The sequence below is a fragment of the Hyaena hyaena genome, unplaced genomic scaffold (genome assembly GCF_003009895.1).
Source record: "Hyaena hyaena isolate Hyena2069 unplaced genomic scaffold, ASM300989v1 scaffold_144, whole genome shotgun sequence".
NCBI classification, from domain to species: Eukaryota; Metazoa; Chordata; class Mammalia; order Carnivora; family Hyaenidae; genus Hyaena; species Hyaena hyaena.
The window spans coordinates 2,611,460-2,636,112 of record NW_024080776.1 but is presented as its reverse complement, the minus strand read 5'-3'; the positions used below and the strand labels follow the sequence as shown (position 1 = coordinate 2,636,112).

The window sequence follows — 24,653 nt, the reverse complement described above, 5'->3', positions numbered from 1 at the left end:
CTCTGACCCTCCCCTGCTCACGCTGTCTCTCTCTCTCTAGAAATAAATAAAACATTAAAAAAATAAAATAAAATGAAAAGTTTGAAATAGGCCAAATTTACATAAAAGTTGGAGTTATAGTACAAATAGTGGAACTATTTGACAGTTAATGCTGACTTAATGCCCCATCACCCTGAATACTTTGGGTGTATTTCCTACGTGCAAGGACATTTCTTACCTAATCACAATACAACCAGCAAAACCAGGAAATTAATATTGGCACCTTACCTCCTTATAATTGTCAAACCCCACTCAAGTTTGCCAATTGTCCCAGTAATGTTCTTTTATAGCAAAATGATCCAGTTCAGAATGTGTATTGCATTTAGTTACCAAGTCCCCTTAATCTCCTTTAGACTTTGCTCTGTAAAAGTTCCTTTACATTCATGACCTTGATACTTTTGAAGATTACAGGCTAGTTACTATGTAGACTGCCCCTCAATTAGGGTTTGTTGGATATTTTCTCATGATTAGACTTAGATTATGCATCTTTGTCAGGAATATCACAGAAATGATGCTTTCTTCTCATTGCATCCTATCTTGTGGTACATGGTTTTCATTTACCCTATTCTTGATAATGTCCATTTTGGTCACTTGATTAAGGTGATGTCTGCCCGGTTTCTCCATTGTATCCTTACTTCCTGTTATGATTAATAAGCATTTTGTGAGGAGATAGTTTGAAACTATGTGAATATCCCTTATCAGACTTTAATTAGTAAATTTGTTAATTAAGTTGTATTTTATAGACTCATGGTTTCCTTTTTAATTTAATGCAATATAATCTATTAATATCATTATTCATTTGCCAGTGGGAGCCCCATTTAAGCCGGCTTCTGCATCCTTTTGATAAATTCCCATCAGGCTTTGAGCATTTCCTTGCTTTTTGGCCCTAAAACAAGATGTTCCAGACACATCTTGTACTTTCCCTGCCACAGAGTCAACCATTTATCCAAAGAGCTCTTGTTTTTCCACTGAAGAATGTTGTTAGAAGGTAACTGGGCACTAGGTGTGCTCATTGCTGCTGGAGTGTTGCTGCTCCCTGGCCCTTCAGTAGACGGAGCTAAAAAATATATGTGTGCATATATTTATATATTCATACTCATATTTACATTTAGCTTTATTTTTATGTATTATATATGTTTGAAACCACGAGTTCACACTGTTGCATTCAATTTCAGTTTGATACCTTGGATTTTTTTTTTCCTCTTTCCCTAGTTAAATTACATCCTCTAACAATGAGAAACCTGATTCTCATTACCCTCAGTATACATCCTTCTTTGATCAATCCCTCTGAATGTAACCAATCTCCCATTGTTGGCCATTGCTCTTTCCCTCTTGACTGCCTCTTTTACCCTGCCCATGACTCTCTGCATCAGACATGCCACCGTCTCCTCACCCCCTGCCATGCCCTCCACACCCCGCATGGACTCTGACATGCTACATCACATGTTCCTACCTCTGTACACTTGCCTTCCTTACTCTGCTTGGGCTCTGATACCCTCCACTCACACCCTCACCCCAAGACTCTTCTGCTCCTCCACTTCAACTCGTAGATACCTATCTTCCTCTGCCACAACTAATGGCTCTAAAACCATTAGATTGAATTTTTCAGGAAGGGAAGAGGAAGAGCTGCCCTTTGTTTCTTGACTCAAGTTGGACTTGAGTTTTAGAAGTAAGGGAAGTATGGAATCCAGTGATTACTGACATATGGAGGCCTGGTCTCCTATTGTCTATTCTCAAGACTTCCTACAAGAAAAACTTTTTGATGGGTGAAATCAGGTGAGAAGGCAAGGCCTGCAGGCAAGAGGCTTTGGGTCATCAATGTGTTGTTCGTGGAAGGGGATGGGGCACATAGAGTATGCTATATGGGAGGTCTAGAGTATCTTGGGCATGGAGGAGATTTTGATGTTACTCTCAGAGATTGCCTTATGCATTAATTGGATTTATAGGCCCCGAATATGGGGATCTGGGCTTGGCCAGGTGAGCATAGCTCAATAGAGTGCTAACTCTAGTGGTAACTAACTACTTACTAGTAGTAGTACTAGTAAACTAATACTTATTGAGCCCTTATGTGCCAGACATTGATCTTCGTGTGTTATATCTGTCCTTTCATTTCATTCTCACTTAAGGAATAAGAGCTATTATATTTGTCATTTTACAGGTGAGGGTTTGAAGAACAGAGGTTGCCCAAAGTTCCATGGCAAATAAGTAGCTAAGCTAGGATTCAAACCAGGAAGCCCTACTTTAATCACGATGCTTAATTGCCTATAGTATTTGGCAAATGGCGTCTGGTTGACTGTATATGCTATATACACTATATATACATATTGATAGACATTAGGATTCTGGAAAGTCCTTATCCCCAGTCTGACTTCAAGGGGTTAGAGAAGAGTTCTAAGGCCCTGAGGGACTTTGGATCCAAACTAACGGATAATCTGAGCAGACTGGTGTCTCCCAGCTCAGCAAGGCTCCCAGTACTGTTCAGGGTAGGTGTTGCAAAATTATTTTGGATTCTGGCTTTCAAAGGGATGTTGGCCTCTTTCCCTTTCCAAGGGATTCTGTAGTGAGATCCAAACTAGCCTTTGTCTACACTGAGCTGAGGAGTTTGAACTGTGTTTTTGAAATGCTGTAAAGGCATGGTGAAAGCAAGCACTGTGCTCTGGAGGATCCACTGAATATACTTTTCAGTCTTAGCTCCTGAGAATCCTCATGGAATCTCACTACATGGACGGGGAAATTGAGGACCCACACTAGCATGTCTTGTAATAAATATGTAGGCAAGTTACTGTAGGACATTCAGTGAGTCAGGGCGGAGCCAGGAGGAGGAGTGATACTTGGCATTGTCCAGGTACACTCAGGTAGTAGTGACCTTATTGCTTCTGAGTGTGCTCTGGACCTCACAGACTACTACCCACTCAACCCTGCAGGAGGGGGCCAGTGCCCATTTGTAGCGTTTCAGAGGCAAGCTTTTGGCTCTATTAGAATGGGCTTCAGAAGGCATACACTATGTCCATTTCTGCATTGAGCAGTGAGATTTCTTGTTTGACTCTGAGGATTAAAGTTGAGGGAATTTAAATGTTGGGTGTAAGAGGGGTAAAAAACACAAAAATTCCGCTATGTTCCTTTTTTTTTTTTTTTAAAGGAAGCTTGAGTTATTTGTGAGTAAAACTTAGGCTTTGATTTTTATATTTAGTTAACCCTCTAAGGAACAGACATTCTGCAAATTTTAAGGGAAAACTTGAAAAGTGATTTGGATTTTTTTTTTTTTTTTGCACATGTTCACTCAGAAAACTTTACTAGACTTTTTTTTTTTTTTAAAAAAGCAATGCTCCCATTACTGCCACATCTGGGTTTTCTCTTTTTCTTCCCTATTTAAAAAAAAAAATCCCACAGTCATTCAGAGCCTCTTGTAGTGAGTACGTCTAAAGGCAGCAAATGGGAAGGCCTGAGGCTGTTGCCAGGTGTGCTCTCCAGGCGTTATTCATTCCCCCAGGGTGCCACTTACTGGTGTGGGGGCTGGGGAGTCACCGCCAAGCTCCTCTGTGATTGGCCATGTTCCATTTCACCTTGGGAGAAGGGAAGAGGGTATGTGGAGATGTAAGAGACATACTGGAAGGCCAGGGGCAAATGGTTTGTAATGGAGCTGAGCAGAGAATCTTGGGCATTTTCCACTGTTTGAGTCTCCTTAGCTCCCAAAACTGATGGTGCAGATGGGTCACCTCATGTTACTTTGGGAACCTTAGCTCTATGTTAACTGTTGCCACCTGAGAAATGACCACAGAATTTTTCTCTCTTCTCTCTTTTGAACTTTAGAGCTCCATTTAAAGATGAAGGCCAGCGTTGCAGGTTGTTTTGAGAAGGATCTTGGAGACTCAGAGCTGTCATAATGCTGCAGCGGCCAGTATTAGGGTCTTGAACTTCAGTAATAAATACTGCTGATTTAGAAAAGGGGCCAAGAAACACTGGGGAGTGGTTCGTGTTGTGTGACTATTCCTGAAGACCAGATGGGACAGGGCCACAGTGGGAGGGGAGTAACCCAGGCTCTTTGTTCTTTTTTTTTTTTCTTTTTCTTTCTTTCTTTCTTTTTTTTTTTTTAAACTTTCCTCCCCTAAGTTTTAGATGCTTCTGGATGTTCAATGCTAGCACCTTTACAGACTGGAGCAGCTCGATTTTCTTCATATTTACTTTCAAGAGCAAGAAAAGTGCTGGGCTCCCACTTATTTTCTCCCTGTGGTGTTCCGGAGTTCTGCTCCATATCCACCAGAAAACTGGCGGCCCACGGCTTTGGCGCATCCATGGCGGCAATGGTGCCCTTCCCTCCCCAGAGGTATCACTACTTTTTAGTGCTGGACTTTGAGGCCACGTGCGACAAGCCACAGATTCATCCTCAGGTAACTGTTGCATCATTGCTTCAGAAAAGGTGGGGTGGGCAAGGAGGGAGGGAGGATAGTCTTGCTTTCTGGGTTCCAGAGGATCTTTCTCATGTCCTCCTGACTTTTAGTTACTCATCTGGAGGTCCTGCGTGGGAGGCCGGACTTGGTTCAGGTGTGCTAGGTAAGGTAGACCTGAGAAGTCTCTGGAGAGAACTGGGCATATTGTTTCTCTCTGGTCTCAGCCTTTGGGAATCAAAATATTTCCTTCGGTCCCATCCTTCCTCTCTCCTTTCCCTTCCCTCCTTCCTTCTCCTGCTATTGCTGCATGTTCTTTTAAGGAATACTGTGGTAGTCAGCTTCTAAAATGGCACCCGATGATCCTTGCCTCCTGATATTCATACCCTTGGTAGTTTCTCTCCCACACTGAATCAGAGCTAGCCTTGTGTAACCAATAGAACATCGAGGAAAGACATTGTGTGATTCTGAGGCCAAGCCATAAAAAGCACTGTAGCTCGCCTTGCTCTTTTGGATAGCTTGCTCTGGAGGAAACCAGCTGCCATGCATTGAGGACTCTCAAACAGCCTATGGAGAGGCGCATGTGTACAGGAACTGAGGTTCTTAGCTAAAAACCAGTACTAGCTTGCCATTCGTGTGTCTTGGTGCCGTCTTGAAAGTGAGTCTGCCAGCCCCAGTGGAGATCTGACTTCAGCCTCAGGAGAGACCCCAGGCCAAGTTGGTTAGCTGAGCCACTCCTGAATTCTTGGCTTGCAGAAACTGTGAGAGATAAGAAATGATTAGTGATGTTTTGAACCACTGAGTTTGGAGATGATGTGTTTTGCAGCATTAGATAACCTGAAGAAGTACAACTGTTGGTCTGTTAGAAAGGAACATTTCTTAGCTTCCTTTTTTTTTCTTAGTCATCAATTGTGTTCAGAGACTTTTTACAGACTTTTAAGGAAGTGCTACTAGGAAGCTTGGTTTAGCAGCAGAGAGGCACCTGTGCTTGCTGTTTGTTTGGGGGGAATGATTGGGAGCTGATGTGGCAGTTCATTGTAGTATGGGGTCCTTTAGTATGCCTGGCCCTAGGACTGTAACTCTTCCCTGTGGGGCTGGGCTATTAGGTAAGTAATTTTGGAATGCTTAGGCATGTTAGTCTGGGAAAAGCTTTCAGTGGTAGGGTGGAGGGGGGAAAAGGGGACTGTAGCATCAGGGACTTGGGAGGCTGAAAGAGTGGGGTCCATTCAAAGATATTGGGTTCATTTCTCATGTTTTTTTTTTTTTTTTTCCCATGAAGAGGTTCTATCTTTAGAATAATAGATTATTTTCCATAAAGCAGATGCCACCACCTTTTTTCCTTCCCCTTTCTCTCTCGTCTTTCCTATTCTCCTGTCAAGCAGTGGTCTGTCTTTGGGGGTATTGGAATCAGGCCTGTGGAGGCTTGGGAAGACAGGAGCAGGATGAGGAGAATGTCCGAGGGAAGGAACTTTGTATAAAAGGGAAGGAATATGGTTTGGGTGCTACCCGAGCCACCCGTAACTTTCTTAGCCTCTTTCTCCCAAAACTATTGGAGATTCTGTGGTGAGTGTGCCTGGGTGATGGGGTGGGAACTTGGGTTACATAGATTCTCTCAGGTTAGGAATAAGGGATCCATATCCTGACATACCCTATAATTTCCCTTAGATGCAGATTCCAATTACTCCTAGTGGGACAGGAGTCTAAAATTGAAGACATCCCTCTTGTGTATGATTCATCCCTTTTCTGAACTCTCATGATCACTTGGCACCTCCTTTATGGCTTTTTCTACATTCTGCTTTCTGGCACATGCCTATGTATATTTATTTCTGAACTTTTCAGTTAGATTATAAGCTCAGATAATTATGTAGCTCTGTTCACTTGTCCTACAGAGGGTCCTGTCAGTGTTGTTGAAGGTAAAACCTGATTCATGCCTGAGTTTGGTCTGTCAGTATCACCTTTCATCTCTCTTTCAAGGGCATTGTTCTATTTATTTATTTATTGCAATGCTGAAGATATAATGCAATACAGGTTTAAATCCCTCGTATTACCAACTTCCCACCCAGACTTAGGCACCACAACCTTCCTGACCTAGGCTGAGGTAGGACTTCATGCCGTTTACCAGGATCTGGGCCTAATTAAAGATTATCTCCAGAATCAATGAATCCTGATGATGTGATTCCAAGGGCACTTAAAGAATTGGCTGCCCTGGTTCATTATTAGAAAGCATTAGCTGTTGCTTTAGAGAACTCAGGAAGAAGCATTTGCTGTCTTGCTTATCTTTAAAAGGTGAATACGAATGATCTTGGAAATTATAGACCCGTTAGTTTACTGTGATTCCAGAGAAGATACTTGACCTGATCGTCAGATAATCAATCAGCAAACAGCTAGAAGAGCATAGGGTACTGAGTAATAACTTACATGCGTTTGCGAAGAAGAGCAAATCCTGTCAGATCAATCTAACTTCTTGCTGTGACATAGTGATGGATTTGAGTGGATCTGGGGTAAGTGATAAATGTAATGCATCTCTACTTCATTAAGCCTCCACAATGCTGTGATCAACAGGTAGGAAGGTGAGTTTGGGGCCAGGCAGCTCTGTTGGACTACCTATTGGACCATTCTCAGGAAAGGAATGGGTAGTGCAGAAGTGATTTGAGACTTGTTGTTTGTGACAGCTTAGAGCCTCTCTCTCTCTTTTAAAAAAAACCTTCCATAAAGTTTGCAGATAGCAGGATCCTGACAGGATTAAGAGGAATTTTTGGAGATGCACTGGAGAAAGTGACAGTCCCACGTAGGACAGAGTCCTTCCAGTGAGGTCATCATTAGAGCCTCTGTGCTATTTAGGTCTTTCAGTCAGCAGGGGAAGTGGAGAAGTTGGAAAAGCTCAGGATAAAGTTATTAGGCGCACAAAAGTAGGACTTAGAAAAGAAATTGAATATGGTTTTGGTGACTGATTTCTTGTCCAGACTAAATAAATTCATCATATGGGAAGTAGTTGTTTGTTTTTTAATGTTTATTCATTTATTTTGAGAGAGAGAACAAGCCTGTGTTGGGGAGGGACAGAGAGAAAGGGAGAGAGAATTCTAAGCAGGCTTCACTCTCTCAGTGCTGAACTGACCCAGTGCAATGCAGGCCTCGATCCCACAAACTCCAAGATCACAACCTGACCTGAAGTCAAGAGTTGGTTGCTAAACCAACTGAGCCACCCAGGCGCCCCAAAAGAAAAATGAATTTAAATGGAAACAGGAAAGATTGAGATTTGGGATGAAAATGAAAATGAACTCGTATAAGAGACAGGAAAAGGACTAGAAGATGGGCTGCAAGTTGAATCAACCCTCCCTAGTCCTCTCTCAGAATGGACTACCCACTTGGCAGAGATGCTTTCTGGGCACGGTTTGCATGCCTCCTGCATGGGCTTAGGAATGAGTCAGATCCATCCCGGGTCTCCTGCCTAGCTCCCAGTTGCTTTCAATACTCAAGACCTCTACATTGTACATTTCTGATCCTTATGGGAATGTGCCATTACCCGTTGGGGTATAAGAGGCAGAAACAAGTTTGGGCCCAGGATCTCTAGATGTTTGGCATGGGGTTCATTTTTCTGATCTGTCTCTGGTCTTCAGAAGTCCCTGAATCAGCTTATTGGGACTGTCCTAAAGGAATGGCACGATGAAAACTAACAAGTGTAAACTCTGTTATACTTGGGTGAGTAACAGCATTGGTTATAAACATGGTAAAACATCTGGTATTTCCCATTTATTATCATTTTTGCTGTTTATTCTTGTATTTTGTTCAGCTGGGTGAAACTGGAGTGGTCTGTTTGCCCATAAAAGGCTTCACTTTCTGGTTTTTACACTCTGTGTTTTACATTTTGATTCAGATTAACATGACAGATATTGGCTGAATATGAGACTTTTACATTTGAAAACATTTTTTCACTTCAATGTTAATTTAGGTGGTTTAAATTGCTTTAGAGACTCTAAATTTGAGAAATACAATTCCTTTCTTGCTTTAGGAATTGTTTCCTGATAGGGAAGTAGGTTTTTATCTGGTTTAGGAGAATCCGGACTCCTTTGTCCTGGCTAGCAGGAGTTCATGTTGCTCATTTTGGTGTGGATATGCATGGAATAATGGTGGTTGTGACCCTAAGGCCCAGGAAGCAGCCTGAAAGCTTTGGTGGGATCTTTAATTGTCCATCTTTAACCTGGGGGCAAGTCCTCTCACCACCTCAGTATTCAGAAAGGAACAAAAGCAAATGTAAGTGAGGACAATGAGGTATTGGCCACAGCATGTGGAGAGAAGGAAGTAACCTTGGCTATCCGGATGGCCAAGGAGAGGGCAGCCCATCTCTCCTTGTCTGGGGAGCCAAGTCCTGGCTGCTGCCTGCCCTGCCTCCCTGAGTTCCCTCTGGCCGGCCGTCAGGCTCCGGGGGTGTAGTCTTTTTTCTCACTGATCTGCAGCAGCCCTGTCGACGGTTTTCCTTCTCATCTGTATTCAAGTGCCCATAACTTGGGAGAAAAATGACCTTTGGGGTCGAGGTTTTCTAGTGTTTGGTCTTTGTCCTCAGGGACTTTTTTTTTTTTTTTTTTTTAGGAAACCTCGAAGAAACTCCATCTGCATTTTGAGTTAGAACTATGAGTAAAGGAGTCTCTTTTTTATAGAAGATTGTCCAGATGCTGGTTTATTTGGGGAGGACAGGGTTGGGGGGAGATTAATAGTGACAGGAGAAGGAATAATATAGAAGAGGCATTTGGAGGATTTCAGTATGACTTAGAGCTGGTACATCATTATTAGTCCTTTGTGAGAGAGACATTTTGGAAAACTTTACAGGAAATTGGTTAAGATCCCTACAAATCAAACTATATTGATTCCCTTCTTCTTTATTCAGGGCTGAAAAGCAGGACCCCCCCCCCCCCCCCCCCCCCCCCCCCCCCCCCCCCCCCCCCCCCCCCGCCCCCCCCCCCCCCCGCCCCCGCCAAATCCGGTATGCACACATGCACACCACTCTTACTGTGTGCCACCTTTCTCTCTGCTCTTGGTTCCTGCACACTCCCAAGTGGACAGAAAGGCAGTCCCCTAGAAAGAACCCACCCTTCCCTTCCCATTCACTTGTCCTAGTCTCAGCCCCTCCAAGTAGGAAGGGTCCAGCCAGGCTTTTTATTGCGAGGGCCCAGTTGTTGGGTTGTGGCCCATCTGCCTGTGGCCCCAGTCAGCCTGCATTTTTTTTCTGTACAGACAGGCGAAGGCGCTGACGCTATTCTTCTAAACTGGGAAATGAAATGCAAAACCGACGTTAATGTAACATTATGGTTGAGATTAAATGCACCAAAATCAGGAAATTCAAAGTTATGCTTCCCACAGCAACTATAACTCAGCCTCATCTGGCGTGTGTAGTATTTTGTGTTAGTGCGGATGGTGTTATATGTTAAGACATTAAAGTTAACACCATAAGCAGAGCACAAAATGCTTGAGGGGGCTGAGTTATGACGACTGTGTGAGCTGTAAGTGTTCTTGCACAGGCTCCCGACTCCTGGTATAATTTTTCCCTTGCCCATCAGACCAATTATTGCCTTTCTTTTTAGTTATATCTCTGCCTTAACACGCCTTTTCTTCCAGGGTCACCATAAATGAATTCCTCTATTGGTGGCCAGTGATGGTGGTGGGAATGGGACAGCCCACTAGGCCCTTTTGTCCCTTTTGTTGTTGCCTCCATAAAAGTGGTGCTTCCCCCTCCACCTCCAAAAGCCCCCCCCCCCCTTCACTGGCTGCTGTTTCCTGGTGGTCCCTCATAGGGATCCCCACCCCCACCTCCCCACCATCCCTTCCCTCTGTCACTGTAGCTCCTCACAACCACTCCCTGAATGGGAACAAGCATTTGCTGTGTTCAGGTCTTGGCCCTGTTGTAACTTGACGTGAAAGCCGAAGGGCCCTTCTTTATTTGCAGCAGACATAGCAAATGTAGAAGTAAAATATACATCCTGGGGAGTGGACCACCGATGCATGGTGGTGCTGCCTTATGTGTTTGGCATAGCAGAGGTACAGATCGAAGTGGGTTTATTTGCTCTATTCAGACTGCTTCTCTACCTCAGGGTTTATACCTTTAAGCTGCTGTGGTGTGTAGTTAGGACTATGGAGTCGCCTGGGGGTAGGACCAGGAACTTTCCTTGGGGAGCATTGGGTCATTGGTAACAAAATCACCACATAATTTAGTACAAATCAGGAAACCTCCCCCTAGCCTCTTATTATCCTGGTGGCCTCCCCAGGGCTGAGACAGCTGTTGGAATGCAGATTTTGTTAGACACTGGGCTAAGGTTGGTGGTGGGGAAGAGTTCTAAAGAATAGGGCCATTGATGAATGATGAATGAAATCAGGGACTGTAAATGAACAGTGACACTGAGCTGCCCTTTAACCAAGTAAGCAAAGGAATGGGAAGGACCTCATTGTAACCACCTTAGAGGCAATGCAAAGACCTCTCTTTACTCTCGGGGTAGTAACTTCAAGCTCTGTATTAGATGCTGGGGACATAGAAACAAGTAAGAAATGATTCCTACCCTCAAGGAGCTCGTAGTCTAGGAGGGTAGGCCTACATGTAACCACTGTTAAGCATTTGATTACATCATGTAGGTAAGTACTTGGTGCACTGGGGGGCTCAAAGAAGGGGAATGATCAACCTTGCTTACAGTGTGGAGGAGAGGTCGCATGGGCTTCATGTTAAGAGAAATTTAGGAGATCTAAGAAGGCCAAGTTGGCCTGTGGCCTCTGAGAACTTTTGTAGCAGGAATGAAAGAAAGTGCTCACAGAGTAAGCCAGGATGAATTGGCCCAAGTCTGAAAAACTGACCTGGATTGCAGGGTCATTTGTGAGAGTGACCCTGAAAATGAGAAAGAGGGAGAATGAAGCCTTTGAATGTGGCAAATACTTCACTGTTTGGTTAGTAGGATTACCTGTATTGCTTATATGGCATTTCTCACATTCAAGCTAGCAGGTATTATTGGGATGTTGTGAGAGTGTAAAGGCCAGAAGAGGTTTAAGAGAATTTTAGCCAATACAGTGTGGGCAAAAAGGTAAGGGTCAGCATATAAATATGTAAGCTGAGGAAAAAAAATATATGAGCTGAAGCTCTGAGTCCCTGAAGCCCTTGGTTAGGAGCTAACCTAGCTGCTATTGAAGGTAGAACATTGTTGGGCTACTTGGCCTTTTGGGAAAAGCAAGGGCTAGAGAATGACATGGCATCTCCCTCTGACCTCCAAAAGTATTGGCGGTTTGGGTTTGGATCTACTAGACCCACCATCCACAGACCAGAGAGGTTTAGACCCTTCACACAGACAAACAGCTGGCTGACTAACACTGAGGGATGTGATGGAAGGATTAATGAAAAGATAGGTAGACTTAGGTAACAAGAGAAATGTGCTAGAGCAGAGGTGACTGGAGGGCATCAGTTGGGAGGGGTGGTGAGCTCTCCCTCTGAGCTGCAGCAACAGGTACATAGCCACAGGGTGAAAAAAGCAGGTAGTTTGGGATGGAGTAGTGGAGATGTGAAATCCAAGCTAAGTCCATAGGCTTCACTTCTCCCTGCCTCCATCTTGTCTTGTTTTTCTTCTCTCCAATATTGATTACATTTCTTGCTTTGTAGACTGATCCCAGTTGTTTGACATGAGGAAACTGATATTAGGAGATGCTTTCTCCATCTCTTTGTCTAGTTGGGGAAAAGCATCCTGCATCATTTTGATTAAGATGTCATTGAGGTGACTATTTTTTATTCTCTTATCCTGGGTGTTCACAATACTTAAAAAACCCCCACAGCTATACATTTATGTGATGAGTTTTGAGCTCTAGCTGTGAAAATTGAGTCCTAGCCTAAAAGCCTGAAACAAGAGTATTCCCAGATTGACACTAGTGCCCTGGGCTGGCAGGTCTGCAGCAGAAGGGTGAGCAAGCTGGAACAAGCAGAGAAGGGTTTGTGTATAGAGTGCTGCCATGGGCAAAGGCCTGTTAGGTGCTGAGAGAATCAGAAAGAAGGTAAGTAGACCCTGGAGTCTCCGGAGAGACAGACATCAGCGAGGCTTTTAATTTGATGTACAGGTGCCTTGGAATAGGTTGCTGTTTTGGTCCTATCCCTGTATGTAGTGGCTAGGGGGGAGATCTTGGTCTGTGGGCAGCAAAACAGATCTGTTAAATGCGCAGTGCAGTTCTGTTCAAGTGATGTAGTCAGTGAGTGTCTGGTCCTAGGAGGTCCCTTTCACCCAAGGTTTGGTCTGAAGGCTAAATGCTAGTAGAAGCTCTTATTTGGAGATGCTGATTTTGCTGAAAGGAAAGGAGTGTACCAAGTCCACGGTGAGGCCGGGGGCAAAGTTGGTGAGCCAGAAGAGGAAGTATGAAGGTATTGTTGAATGGAATAGAAGAAACAGAGATGTTGCAAGCTCTGGGATTGGAGGGAAATGTGTTCCAAGGGGTTAAAAATGGATGTGGGGAACCTGATTAAGAGGCATTATTTGAAAGTGATGTTAGTAGGTTGGACTAAGGAAGTGATGGTAGTGATGGAGAGAAGTTATGTATTGTAGCTTTTAGATGTCCTGGGGGGGGGGGGGTGGGAAATGAGCTTGAGACCCATGCTTTTAAGTAGCTCATAGCTCCTTTGGATACTGGTGGGCTCCTAGAAGTCAGTGGTGCTGAGAGATTTGGCAAGGAGGAAAGGCGGAACCTATGATTGTTATAAATGGGGTGCTCTGAACTGAGGATCTATACCAAGGACATCTGATAAGGTGAATTTGTAGGATCTTTTTGATGAATTTGTTTGGTCATTGGCCTATGAGAGGCAGGTAGTGATGATTAGGTACTTGGATGGTAACTTGGAATCTTGTTCTCCAAAAGTGTGATAGAAACTGAGAGCCATGGCTTGAGATTGTGGTGTGTGGAAATGGAGTCCAGGGACTCTGCATTGTTCACGGGTTTTTTGTTTGTTTGTTTGTTTGTTTCTCCATTGCTAGTAGCATTTGAATGAAAGGCCACCTGATAGACTGGAAGGGATTGGTAGTTATTTGGGAATGGAGAAAGTAGGGACTGAAGAATGGGATATGAAACATGCCATTTTGATCAGGTATACTTTCACTAGAAAGGTAAGTGACTAGAGAAACAAGGCCAGGGGTAGGCCTTAAAAGGAAGTTCATGGTGGTTGGTTGATGTTGGTGAGGAATTCTCAGCTTGGTGCCTCAGGATACTGTGAGAATTGGCTGGGATCCTGTTCCAGATCTGTGGCCACAGTTAGGTCTTTCTCCAGAAGTCTTCATAGGAGAAGTATCCAGTTCTGCTTTTTGATTCATTTGGACAGAAGGAAGGTACTTTTCTGGAGAGCATAGTATGAGTGCTTTTTGGGTCGCTGATGCTCCAATCTTGACAGTATTTGTCAAGAGAGCAGACATTGTCCTGAAAGACCTCTTGCTGGCTCCCTAACAGACAGGTGCCAACTTCTTCAATAAAGTTCTGGGATGAGACATGCCAGTTTTTCTCCCTTGGATTGTGGCAGCAAGGAGATGAAATTTCTGTTGCCAAAGGGCCAGGAGTGGTTGGCAGATCTAAAGGGCTTGTCCCAGGTGCTTGAAAGTGGGCCAAGTAAGGGTTTGATCTGAGAAAGGAACTGAGACCTGTGGCTTGGATTCTCACTTGGTCAGTATATTTGTGATCAGGAGGCGGTTTCATAAATGTTCTAGACTATACCTTTGTTATTCAAAGTGTGTTCTAACAGCCAGCAGCATCCTCATCATCTAGGAGGTTGTTAGAAATGCAGAATATCAGGCCCTACTCCAGCACTAAATAGGATCTGTAATTTGACAAGATCTTTGGATAATTTGAAGTCTGAGAAACACTGCTGTAGTCTAAACCAATGGTTCTCAAACATTAGCAATCAGAATTATCAGAATCACCTGGAAAGTTGGTTAAAACACAGATTGCTGGCCCCACCCTCAGGGTCTCTGATCCAGAGTCTGGGGTGGAGGCCAGGAATTTGTGTTTCTAATAAACTCCCAAGTGAGGGGATGCTCCCTGTGAGGGAACATGCTTTAAGAACCACTGACCTACCTCCCTAGCTTTTTCGTCTATAAAATAGGACAGTGATTCCTGCCTGCCTTACGAAGATGTAGGATCAAATGAGCCAATGTGTGAGAAAAGTGTTCAGTTCATCGCAGGCAGGATGTCAATCTGTGTATTGCTTGCTTCATGGTCAGTGATTTAAAAAATCTGTCATGCTAGCACAACTGTTTCCCTGTCCTGGCTTCTGGCCAGCAGCTATGGACAGAGAACAGGGAATCTATGAAGCACCCCATGGGAATACAGTCTTCCGTGAAGAGACTAGCAGTTCCTTCAGGAGCAGGTCCTCCTGAAGCCCAGCCAGCTTCTCAGGTCTCCTCCCCAAGTTGCCTGACCAGAGCCTCTGTCTTCCTGAGGGCGCCTGGGCCTGTCTTGCTCACCTGTTATCCCAAGGTAGTGGATCTTTAGTGCAGTATTTGTGCTGATTGGGAAAATGGCCTTTGTCTAACCAAGCCTCTGATTTTATCTTAGGATACTGAGTACGTTACATGACTTTTCCTCACCTTACTGGTTGATTAAATGAACAGACATTGACTGCATGTGCCCAAGTCCCATATTGTGGACTCTGGACCTCCAGAGTAAGGGAAACTGAGGTAGGGGTTATTCTGATGAGAAGCAATATAGCATAATGGTTCAGACCATAGAATGGTCCAGAGCTGGGCTCTGGATTTGAGTCTAGTTCCACCACCTACTAATGGTATGACTTGCCTTGGGCAAGTTAATTGTACTCTTTATGCCTTAGTTGGCCTGTTGCCAAAAGGGGGTTAATAGTAGCACCAATCTCAGGATGCCTGGGTGGCTCAGTCGGTTAAACATCCTACTCTTGATTTAGGATCAGATCATGATCTCATTGTTCGTGAGTTCAAGCCCTGCATTGGGCTCTCTTCTGTTAGTGTGGAGCCTGCTTTGGATCCTCTTTCCTCCTTCTTTGACCCTCTCCCACCACACTCTTTCTCTCTCTCTCTCAAAAATAAAGAAACATTTAACATTTATAAAAAAATATATATTAGCACCAATCTCATAGGACTGTTGGGAGGATGAGATATAGAGAACAGTGCCTGACATGTAATAGCTATAGGAGTTAGTTCTTACGAGTAGAATTAGTACTAGTAGTATTCTTACTCATGGCTTCCTTGCAAGGTATTGGGAAATAGTGGGCAGCTGGGAAGTAGGCCCTGCATTGGGAAGCATAGAGAAAGCCTTTAAGCCCTCCATCAACATAGTGGGTAGAGCTTAGGCACCACCCAGAGAGAGTTTTTTTTTCCCTCCACTGAAACAGTAAGTTAGACTTGGCACCTTCCACTTTCATGCCCTCCCTTAGTGCTACCTCTGGAGGGCCTCTCCTGCATACAACCCCAAGATTTGCTTCAATTAATTTTATGACAAATACGTATACAAGTATCTACAAAGAAATCATTTGCTTGTTTGCTGCCCTAAAGGGTCAGCTTCACAGAGGCCACTAATATCTGCAGTTATTTACAGTTGAGTATGTAAAAATGCTTGAACTGAGGCTGGTCCAGAGTCATGTAAGGTAGACACATGGATGCATACTACTGGGTGAGGATGCAGTTTTGAAAACTTTTGGTCTCCTTAATTTATTGGTATTATGTTTTTTTCTTAATTCAGATTTCAGTAAAAGTAAATTATAAATCACTCTGCACACTGCGCCTCCGCCCCCCAGTAAAGAATAGCAGTGTCTATTTTCAGCGTCTTTTCTACATTTTAATTGCTTTGGGGTCTATGGGGATAGTGAAAAGGGACATGTAGGTGAAAAATCAGCCTTTTAAAGCTCTGATTTTTTACCCTTCCTTGTCCTGAAACTTCGAGCATCAGCTCTCATCTGTCAAAGTGTAAATCAGCAATTAAAACCCAAACAGCCAAATGCCAAAGATGACCCGAAGCACAAAGCAACTGACAAACAAGTCCGGACAAATCGACGGGTAATTTATAAGCTTTGCCCTAAAATCTAATTATTTGGCAATTCGAATTTGCAGCCAGCCAGGGCTCGGCAATAAATTTAACCCGCCATAAATTATTTAGGAGCAGGCTGTGGTGTAAATCAAAACCACGAGTGTTTGTTTAAGAAATAAGCTCCTTGTGCATAAAATGTCTTTTTTTTTCCCCAAGGGAGAAACTGTTAAGCAAACCGTGCCCTGTTCGTTGCCCATTGCAGTCCTCACTTCCCCCTCTCAGCTTCTCCTCTTCCCTGTGGCCAGGAGGCTCCTTGATCCCTTAGAGGAAAGCCCACCTTTACATGGGACTTGTAACCAAAAACCAAGTATTTGCATAAAACTCATGTTTTTGCCACATACTGCTTTTTCTACCTTGTGGTGTGATGTTGCTTTTAGATTTATCAAACCTTTTTGTGCACATCCTGGAATTTTCTTTAGAGGATGGAGGGAAGGTATAGATTAGTTACTACCATCTGTAAATTGAAGGAATGCTAGTTCCTAGGTTGAGAGGAGGAAACCATGAAAAACGATCTGCTGATTCCCTTATTTCAGACAGGACCATAGAACCATCAGTTCAGGCAAAGGAGAACCTGTCTTTGAAGAAAAAAGAAAAAAGGTCTCTAAGAACACTACACTTCTGTCCCATTGTCAAGAAATTCCAGCAGTCTAACCTAAGTCCTTTCTGCTTAAAATCCTTCTGTTGTTGTTCTATCTTCAAATATAATCATATCACTGAAGACACTTTAGGTGAAGGGAGTTTGAATACCCTAAAAGCAACCTACGCATTTATTTCTTGTAATCTACTGATTGTAGGTGTGAAATTTCACTTGAAACGCTATTGCACTTTGGTCCTCAGTTTATTAAGATGATCTCTGGCGTTCCTAGTTGAACAATTAGAAACCAGATGTATCTAAAACCTTGGCTCCAACTTAAACCTCTGCTCAGTTAAAAAGGTAAAAGAATATTTACTTGGTGCTTCCTTTTTATCTGTCTTTCCTCCCCTTAAAAAAAACAAAGTTTTGCTGTTGGCATTTTATTTAGGGAGACAGTAGATACAGTAGGTTTGAAACCATGGATACTTGGAAAAATCCAAGTTCTGAGGCTTTTGTCCTGAGTTATCAAGTTGTGGCTAGTTCCCATCCACCATCAGCCGACCAGCTTTCTGAGTCTCTCATGCTCCACCTTTGGACAGCCTAGTGGTGCAGGTAGCTTGTGGACAGTGTAGGGTGACTAGATGTCCCATTTTTAGCTCTGAAAGTTCTGTGTTCCAGGAAACCCTTGATCTGGACAGACAGAAAACTGAGACATTGGTAGTTCATAGCAGTTGAGGGAAGATGGGAGGCTACTTATTTTTTTTTTAATGTTTTATTTCTTTCTCTCCCTCTTTCTCTCAGAAATAGAGAGTGAGCAGAGGGTCAGAGAGAGAGGGAGACAACAGAATCTGAAACAGGTTTCAGGCTCTGAGCTGGCAAGAGAGAGAGAGAGAGAGCGCGCGCGCACGAGCGAGCTGGGGAGGGTCAGAGAGAGAGGGAGACACAGAATCTGAAACAGGCTCCAGGTTCTGAGCTGGCTGTCAGCGCAGAGCCCAGTGTGGGGCTCAAACCCACAAACCATGAGATCATGACCTGAGCTGAAGTTGGACGCTTAACTGACTGAGCCACCCAGGTGCCCCTGAGAGGCCACTTAAAGATGAGAGACAGGAAGTGCTTTGGGGTGTTCTGTGTCTGGGTTTGATCTTGGCTTCACCACCTACCATGTTTGTCACCTTCAGTAGATCACATCACCTCCGTGGTCCTGTGAAGAGCTCTGTAAAAGCAGAAGTGTTCTGTTAGAGCCATGTGCTTGGCTTCTGTCTTGCCATTTATCTGCCCTTTCACACGTTACTTACCAAAGTGGAGAGAGCGAGGTCTGCATGCGAGAACGGAGCTTGTGGCTCCTGGCTCCCCCCCCCCCCCCCCCCCCCCCCCCCCCCCCCCAAGCATAGTGCCGTCTGCGTTACTCCCTGCCCATGTAGTCCATGGTCAGTGCTCTTGTAACTCGAGGGCAGCCTCTCTTCCTAGGAGACAGACCGAGCTCACTAAAGACAACCTTTCAGACTGGAAGAATCCGCTCTTGACCCTTCAGATTTTGAAAGCTGCGAGTCCTGTTCTCTTTTAAGTCTCATTCCCCATTTGGAGTCCTAGCTCTGCCGCTCACAGAGTGTGTAGCCTTGAGCAAGAGACCACTTCTTTTTGGGCCTTAGTTTATCTGTAAAATAGGGATCATAGCAATTCCCTCCTCCTGAGTTTGTAAGAGGATTCAATGAGGTCGTTCCTATTAAGCATTTAGCAGAGTGTCTGCCGTGTAGTAAATAACAAATGAAAGGAATGAAATGATTCCATTTCCCACATGTCCCTGAGAGTGTCGGGGCCAGCTCCTCTCTACCCCTTGCCCAGACTCTTAAGCACCTCAGAGAGAGGAGCCACATCTTATTGTTTTTGTCTCTGTGTTCACACCCATCCCCTGCCTGGTAAATAGTAGGTGCTTAATAGTGTTGGTTTATGAGCTGCTGCTGCTGCTGATGATGATATGACCTATCCTCCAGGATTAATAAGGGTAAGATAAAGAAAATGTATTTGCAAGCACACTATAAATTGAAAGTCCTAACACTCACTATGTCCCACTAAGATACTTATCATAGTGCATTGTTCATTGTTTGTTCAGTATCTTTTCTGCTCACTAGTCTGTGCACTTCTCCAAAGCAGAGATATATCTCTCTAAATCCCACTCCAACACCTGTACAGTGTCCTGCACACAGTAGATGCTACTCGGGTAGTTTAATCGAATGCAAATGACATACAGTTGTAAGGAATTGTGGAACTATTCGTAGGGGAGGAATAGAGGTCTGGTAAATACACACTGGTTCTTCTTTCCTTCTGGTGCCATCTCCACACAGACACTCATCTACTCCTAAAAACTTTTTCCCAGGGGAATGAGGAGATGGAGGGAGGGAAAAGGAGGATGGGCAGGTATAACTGTCCTAATCAGAGCAATTGCCTCCAAAAGCTAGTACTTAGGCACATCTTCCTAAGCTCCAGGGTTGGAATTAATGTGGCCACCCTGTGACTTTGGTGTTCCCTCTCTGATTGTTAGGAGCTGAAAACTGTTGAAGTGTTTAGCATGCCTCAGGTGCACTGGCCGCAGAGTCATGCCAACTTGGTAGAGATTAGAGTTCCTCTCTCATGAATGGGCTGATGGGGTCAATATTTGAGGTTCTGGGCAATCTGGGAAGGTAAGAAGTACCCAAATGAGAGCCTTTCAGCTGACTCCCGAGGGGGTCTTCCAGCTCTAAGCTCCTTTTTTGCATCCTCATTGGCTTAAATGAATATGCCTGTGTACAAGGTCATTGTTACACCAGCTGATGGTGCTGAGAAAGGGCCCATACAAAGTTATGTTCTGAAATTGGCTCTTGGAAGTACTTCCTTGGTCTTGGGAAGAAGGCCTGGCTGATGGGCTAACAACACTTGGCAGGGGTGTTTATGATAGGTCCAATCCACCGTGTCGTGTCCCTGGCCCCCAGGCATTTCAGGGATCTACTCTTTTTGTTTGGAGCCTAGGCTGGCTTGTTCTCCTCTCTGGGAGGGTGATACTGAGTGTGAGCACAGGTTGGCTCTATTTCCCTAGGGGCGAGGAAGCAAGCAGCAGGACAGTTTGAAGACAGAGGTGCAGTGGGGAAGCCGAAAGGCTAAGTTTTCAGAGAATCTACTGGGGATGCTGACTTGGTACTAGTCAGAGCAGGAGCTGAAGCGCTTACTATTTTATAATAAATACTAATGAAATTCTAGATCTATAATAACATTTCAGATATCTAAAACAAACCATGTGCTTGTAAAAAAGTGGAAAGAGATCAACTTTAAGCCATAAATTCTTGGTAATAGAGGGGTTTTTTTCTATTTATGTTTGATAGATATTTTTGTTTCCAGAGGAATGTCAACTCCTAATTTCATAATGTATCATGGGCTTAAGAAAATTGAATTTAATAAAAGCCAGAGATGAATGGCATCCTTAAAGGTCCCAACACTTGTCTTTATTAGCAGGACAAACTGCAGGTCTCCAAACACTGCTTCTCTCCAAATGAAAGTTTAAATGAAAAGTACAGTTGTGTCACAGGTTAAATTTCATTGTGGGCCCAGCTAACATTGTTAGTGAGGAGCTGGCTGTATTTGTTTCCTTAGACACCAGGGCAGCCAAACTCACCAGGCTGGGGAGCCCCTTTTGGGGAAGTGCTGCTCGCACACCGAGGATAGATCAGAAATTTGGGTGTCAGCGGGGGCCCACCTCAGAGTTAGCATTTGGAAATCTTCAGTATCTGATTTTTCAGGGGGACCAGTGGGTATTTGGTGTGTATGTGTGCCTCAGTTTTATTTTTCAGTGCAAAATTCTCCTCTACCAGGTCTGCTTAGTAGTGCTTTGTGAGGAATGAGAGAGGCCCCGGGAATTGGGGGGATAAGTACCCTTCTCTCTTCGAGTTCAGAGGAAAGATATCACCCAATCTAAGCAGCAGCTGGGGCCCCCTCGCTGTGCCCCCTCTGCCTCCGCCCTGCTGCCCTTCCTGTCTCTGGGGGCTCCTGTCAGCTTCCCCACCTTTGGGGATCAGCCCCGGGAGACCAGGCAAGCAGAACCTTTGAATTTCTCTGTCATGAAATCCGACTGCCTTGATTTGGTCTTCAGCCCTGCTTTAATGTGTTGGATGAAAATAGATGCTTTAAAAATAAGCCGGATGGTAATAGGTGTGTTTGAGAGAGACGCTACCTGGCTGCCCTGGGATATCAAGGAGATTGGCCATTTCTCTGTCTTCCCACTCGTCCTTGTCCTGCATGCAGTCAGGTGTCAGCAGCTTCTGTGCTACTCCTCCAGGCTGTCCCTGGAGAGAACCAGTTTGCCTTGATTTTAGTGATACTAGAAAGGTCCCCTCCAGAACTGGGGATCCGGGGTAGGGATGCTGCCGGAGCTGAGTGTGGAGGCCACGGAGTGGGCAAAGCTCCCCTTCTTTCTCTGCAGTGGAGGCCTTTTCCACATGCTAATTTTACTCGGAGGATTTTGCTTTTATTTATTTTTTTTATTATTTCCTATTTGTCTCTTCCAGATGTTTTCAGGGCAGTTTTTTGTGTTGTAAACTAATTCCATTCATGTTTTAAAAATTTATGAAAGCGCTAATAAAAATGTCAAAGTGGTAAAAATGTTAGCTTTTCCTCTGCTTTGATTAAATTTTGCAAACTGTTTTTGAATATTAAAAAGCAATAATTTTTTTTATTCTCTCTCCTCGCTTTCCCTCTTCTCTCTGGTGCGCGTGTGCTCTCCTGCCCTCTCCCCCCTCTGGTGCATTCCTCCCTTCCCAGGAGCGATGTATGAGGCGTGCTGCACAGCCAGCGTTCTGCAAGCCTGTTTGCACACCAGGACCTTGGTGCTGTGCATCTCTATTAAATAACGGAGACAAATTAATCTTAGAGACACCAAACAAATTGTCACTCCTCCTCCTTCTCTTCCATTACGTTCCAGTGGACTGGGAAGGGCTGGCTAAGTGATTGGGGGGAGCAGGCTGGGGGAGGGTGTACTGCCTGAAAGAAAGGTGGGAGGCACTAGCTCCTATTACTCTTACTCAGTTTTCTTTTTCTCTTTAGTATCCCCTTTGGCTTTATTTATTATTTATCTTTTTTTTTTTTTTTTTTTTTTTTAATGAATGAAGAAACTCATCGGTTCTGCTTGTACTTCAAAAGCAGAGGGCTGTGATTGGTCTTGTGGCTGGAGATCCAGGCCCATCCAGAGAAGAGGCTGGGGCAAGGGGGAGGCGTGGGGCTATTTTCATGGGCTCCAGGGAATAGGCCTCTGGCAGAGAACCAGTTGGGGAAACTGGGGCAGCTTATATTACTGTCTTCTTTCCCCTTTCCAGAGATAGTAGGGATGGGGCATGTGTCTAGCCTTGGCCACCTGTGAGGGTGTTAACAGTGGGAAGGTTAGGATTAGAACTGAGCTAGCCCATCTCAGTCTTGGGTCTGGCCTGGCAGGAACTAATGAGTCTAAAACATTCCCTCATTCTTGACTCTGAGTTATGAAATGGTTGGTTAAAAAAAAGTATTCTTCTTTTTCTGTATCTTTGCCATTCCAGGAAATTATCGAGTTCCCCATCCTGAAGCTAAATGGTCGAACCATGGAGATTGAGTCTACCTTTCACATGTATGTCCAGCCCGTAGTCCATCCACAGCTTACTCCCTTCTGTACAGAGGTAAGGGCCCTGGCACTGGGCAGCAGGGGCTGCTGGGATGGGAGCTTTGGGGTCACTGGTGCTCTATACATGCCACTCAGGGACAGCTTACGTCTTACCAGTGGCTAAGGCAGGTGTATATTGGACCCAGCAGTTAGCTTTTTATAAAGTCTGCCACTCCACTTGCACCACTGTGGTCACTGGGGATGCAAGGAGGGCACAGTCTATCCCAGATTCCCTAATATTTTCCCTTCCTTATCGTCCCTACCCCTCCTGGTGACCAGGCGTTTGGAGTGGTGCACCACACCAAGATGGTGCTTCTGGGATTCAGCTTCTTTTTTTTTTTAATTCTTTTAGTGTTTATTTTATTTTTGAGAGAGAGACAGAGTGCGAGCAGGGGAGGGCCAGAGAGAGAGGGAGACACAGGATCCAAAGCAGGCTCCAGGCTCTGAGCCATCAGCACAGAGCCCAACACGGGGCTTAAACTCATGAACTATGAGATCATGACCTGAGCTGGAGTCGGTGCTTAACCAACTGAGCCATGCAGGTGCCCCTTGGGATTCAGCTTCTTTTCAGTTCCATTTCCCTTGGGGCCTCTTGACAAGAGGTGAAGATTTCAGCTTTTTAGAAGGAGAGGTTATGTTCAGGCTGTCTTAGCTTTCTGGTGATGTTTTTCTGTCCTTGAACAAAGTGGCCCTGCATGAAGCATTGGTTGAGTTAGTGGGAAGCACAACTGTATCAAAGAAAGAGAAGGGCAGTCCAAGTGGGGTATGAAGACAGCCTGGACAAGGCTGAAATGTCCTTATCCTTATCCTCACCCTTTGCTGGTGTTCTACTCTGCCACCTTGCCTGCAGGTTAGTATTTGCCCCATTTTACAGATTGTGAAACTGGGACTAACAGTTCTTGATGCTTGCTAGAGGCTCAAAAGAGCTAGTAGCAGAGAGGAGGTGCCCCTGAAGAGTTCTCTCTTTGGGGACTGTCTGGAAAAGCCTTCTGTGGCTGGTTTCCTCTGTGATGTGTTGTGTTACGCACTCTGCAGTCGCCACAGGCTGTGGTGGAACCATGGACCAAGTATGTGTGGCAGCAGAGGTAACGGGAAAACATGAGTGTTCCTGGAATCTTTTTAAGAATTTGGGAGCTGGGATATATTCGAGACTTTGTGCCTTCGTTTAGAAATCTACTTTCTAAGCAAGAGTGAAACATGAGGAAAGGAGTTCTTAAGTGATCCAAAACAATCGTCTTGGTGTGGAGAAGGCTGGGAAAGGGCCTGCCTGCCACTGGTGGGAAGGCCCCATGGGCTCTGAGGCTGACTCAGCCCAGATACGAAGTCTTGGGGGTCACTCCTGGGCTTGATGCCAGTGTTTGCCGCCCAACCCAGGTGGGCCTTTTGGGGCAGGCATTCATCTGCCGAGGTGTCTCTCATGCCTTTTTGTTGTTCCCACTAATGATGTTGAGAGTCTTCCTCCCTCTGGTATCTACTCCCCTTGCTGCCCGCACCTCCCCCGCCACTCCCGCCTTGCCCCGGGAATTACCTGTACCACCAGGGGGCGCTAATCTGTTCTTTATGCCCCTTAAAAAAAAAAATCAACATTTTAATGATGGCAAAAATCCCATTCCATATGGAAAGGGTTTACTTAAACAAGGCTGTTAGTTACCTGAGCCTCCACTGGCCTGAAAGTGCAGTGTCATCTTGTCCTTCTCTTCCTCCTCCCTGTGTGCTGATTCCCACTTGAGGGCTTCAACTGCAGCTAGGCTACCTGGTGCAGCTGGGCAGGCCCAAATTTGGGAAGAGTTGCTGGCTGTTTAGGGATGGAACAGCGCTGCTGAAGCTCGGCCCTGGGCAGGAGTGGGTGCTTGAGAGTAATGGGAAAAGGGATCTTTGGGATATCAGGACTGCTACTGCTTTTTTTGCAGGGTACGTGAGGAGGGATTGTGAGACTGTGGTGGGAGCTATTTTT

At 44.7% G+C, this 24,653-nt stretch overlaps 1 protein-coding gene across 7 annotated transcripts in view; it reads left to right on the top strand.

Annotated features, from left to right (window-relative positions):
• The window catches only part of ERI3 (ERI1 exoribonuclease family member 3), a 129,371-nt gene that overhangs the window by 11,489 nt on the left and 93,229 nt on the right, over positions 1 to 24,653 (top strand). For 5 of the 7 annotated variants that reach the window (XM_039238646.1, XM_039238647.1, XM_039238645.1 and 2 more), the window contains 2 exons: positions 4,150 to 4,427; positions 22,599 to 22,715. In XM_039238646.1, coding sequence (XP_039094577.1) covers positions 4,173 to 4,427; positions 22,599 to 22,715 — 372 coding nt within the window. In that variant the 5' untranslated portion in view covers positions 4,150 to 4,172. The remainder of the gene's footprint in view (positions 1 to 4,149; positions 4,428 to 22,598; positions 22,716 to 24,653) is intronic. The other 2 variants (XM_039238650.1, XM_039238648.1) reach the window with 1 other exon arrangement.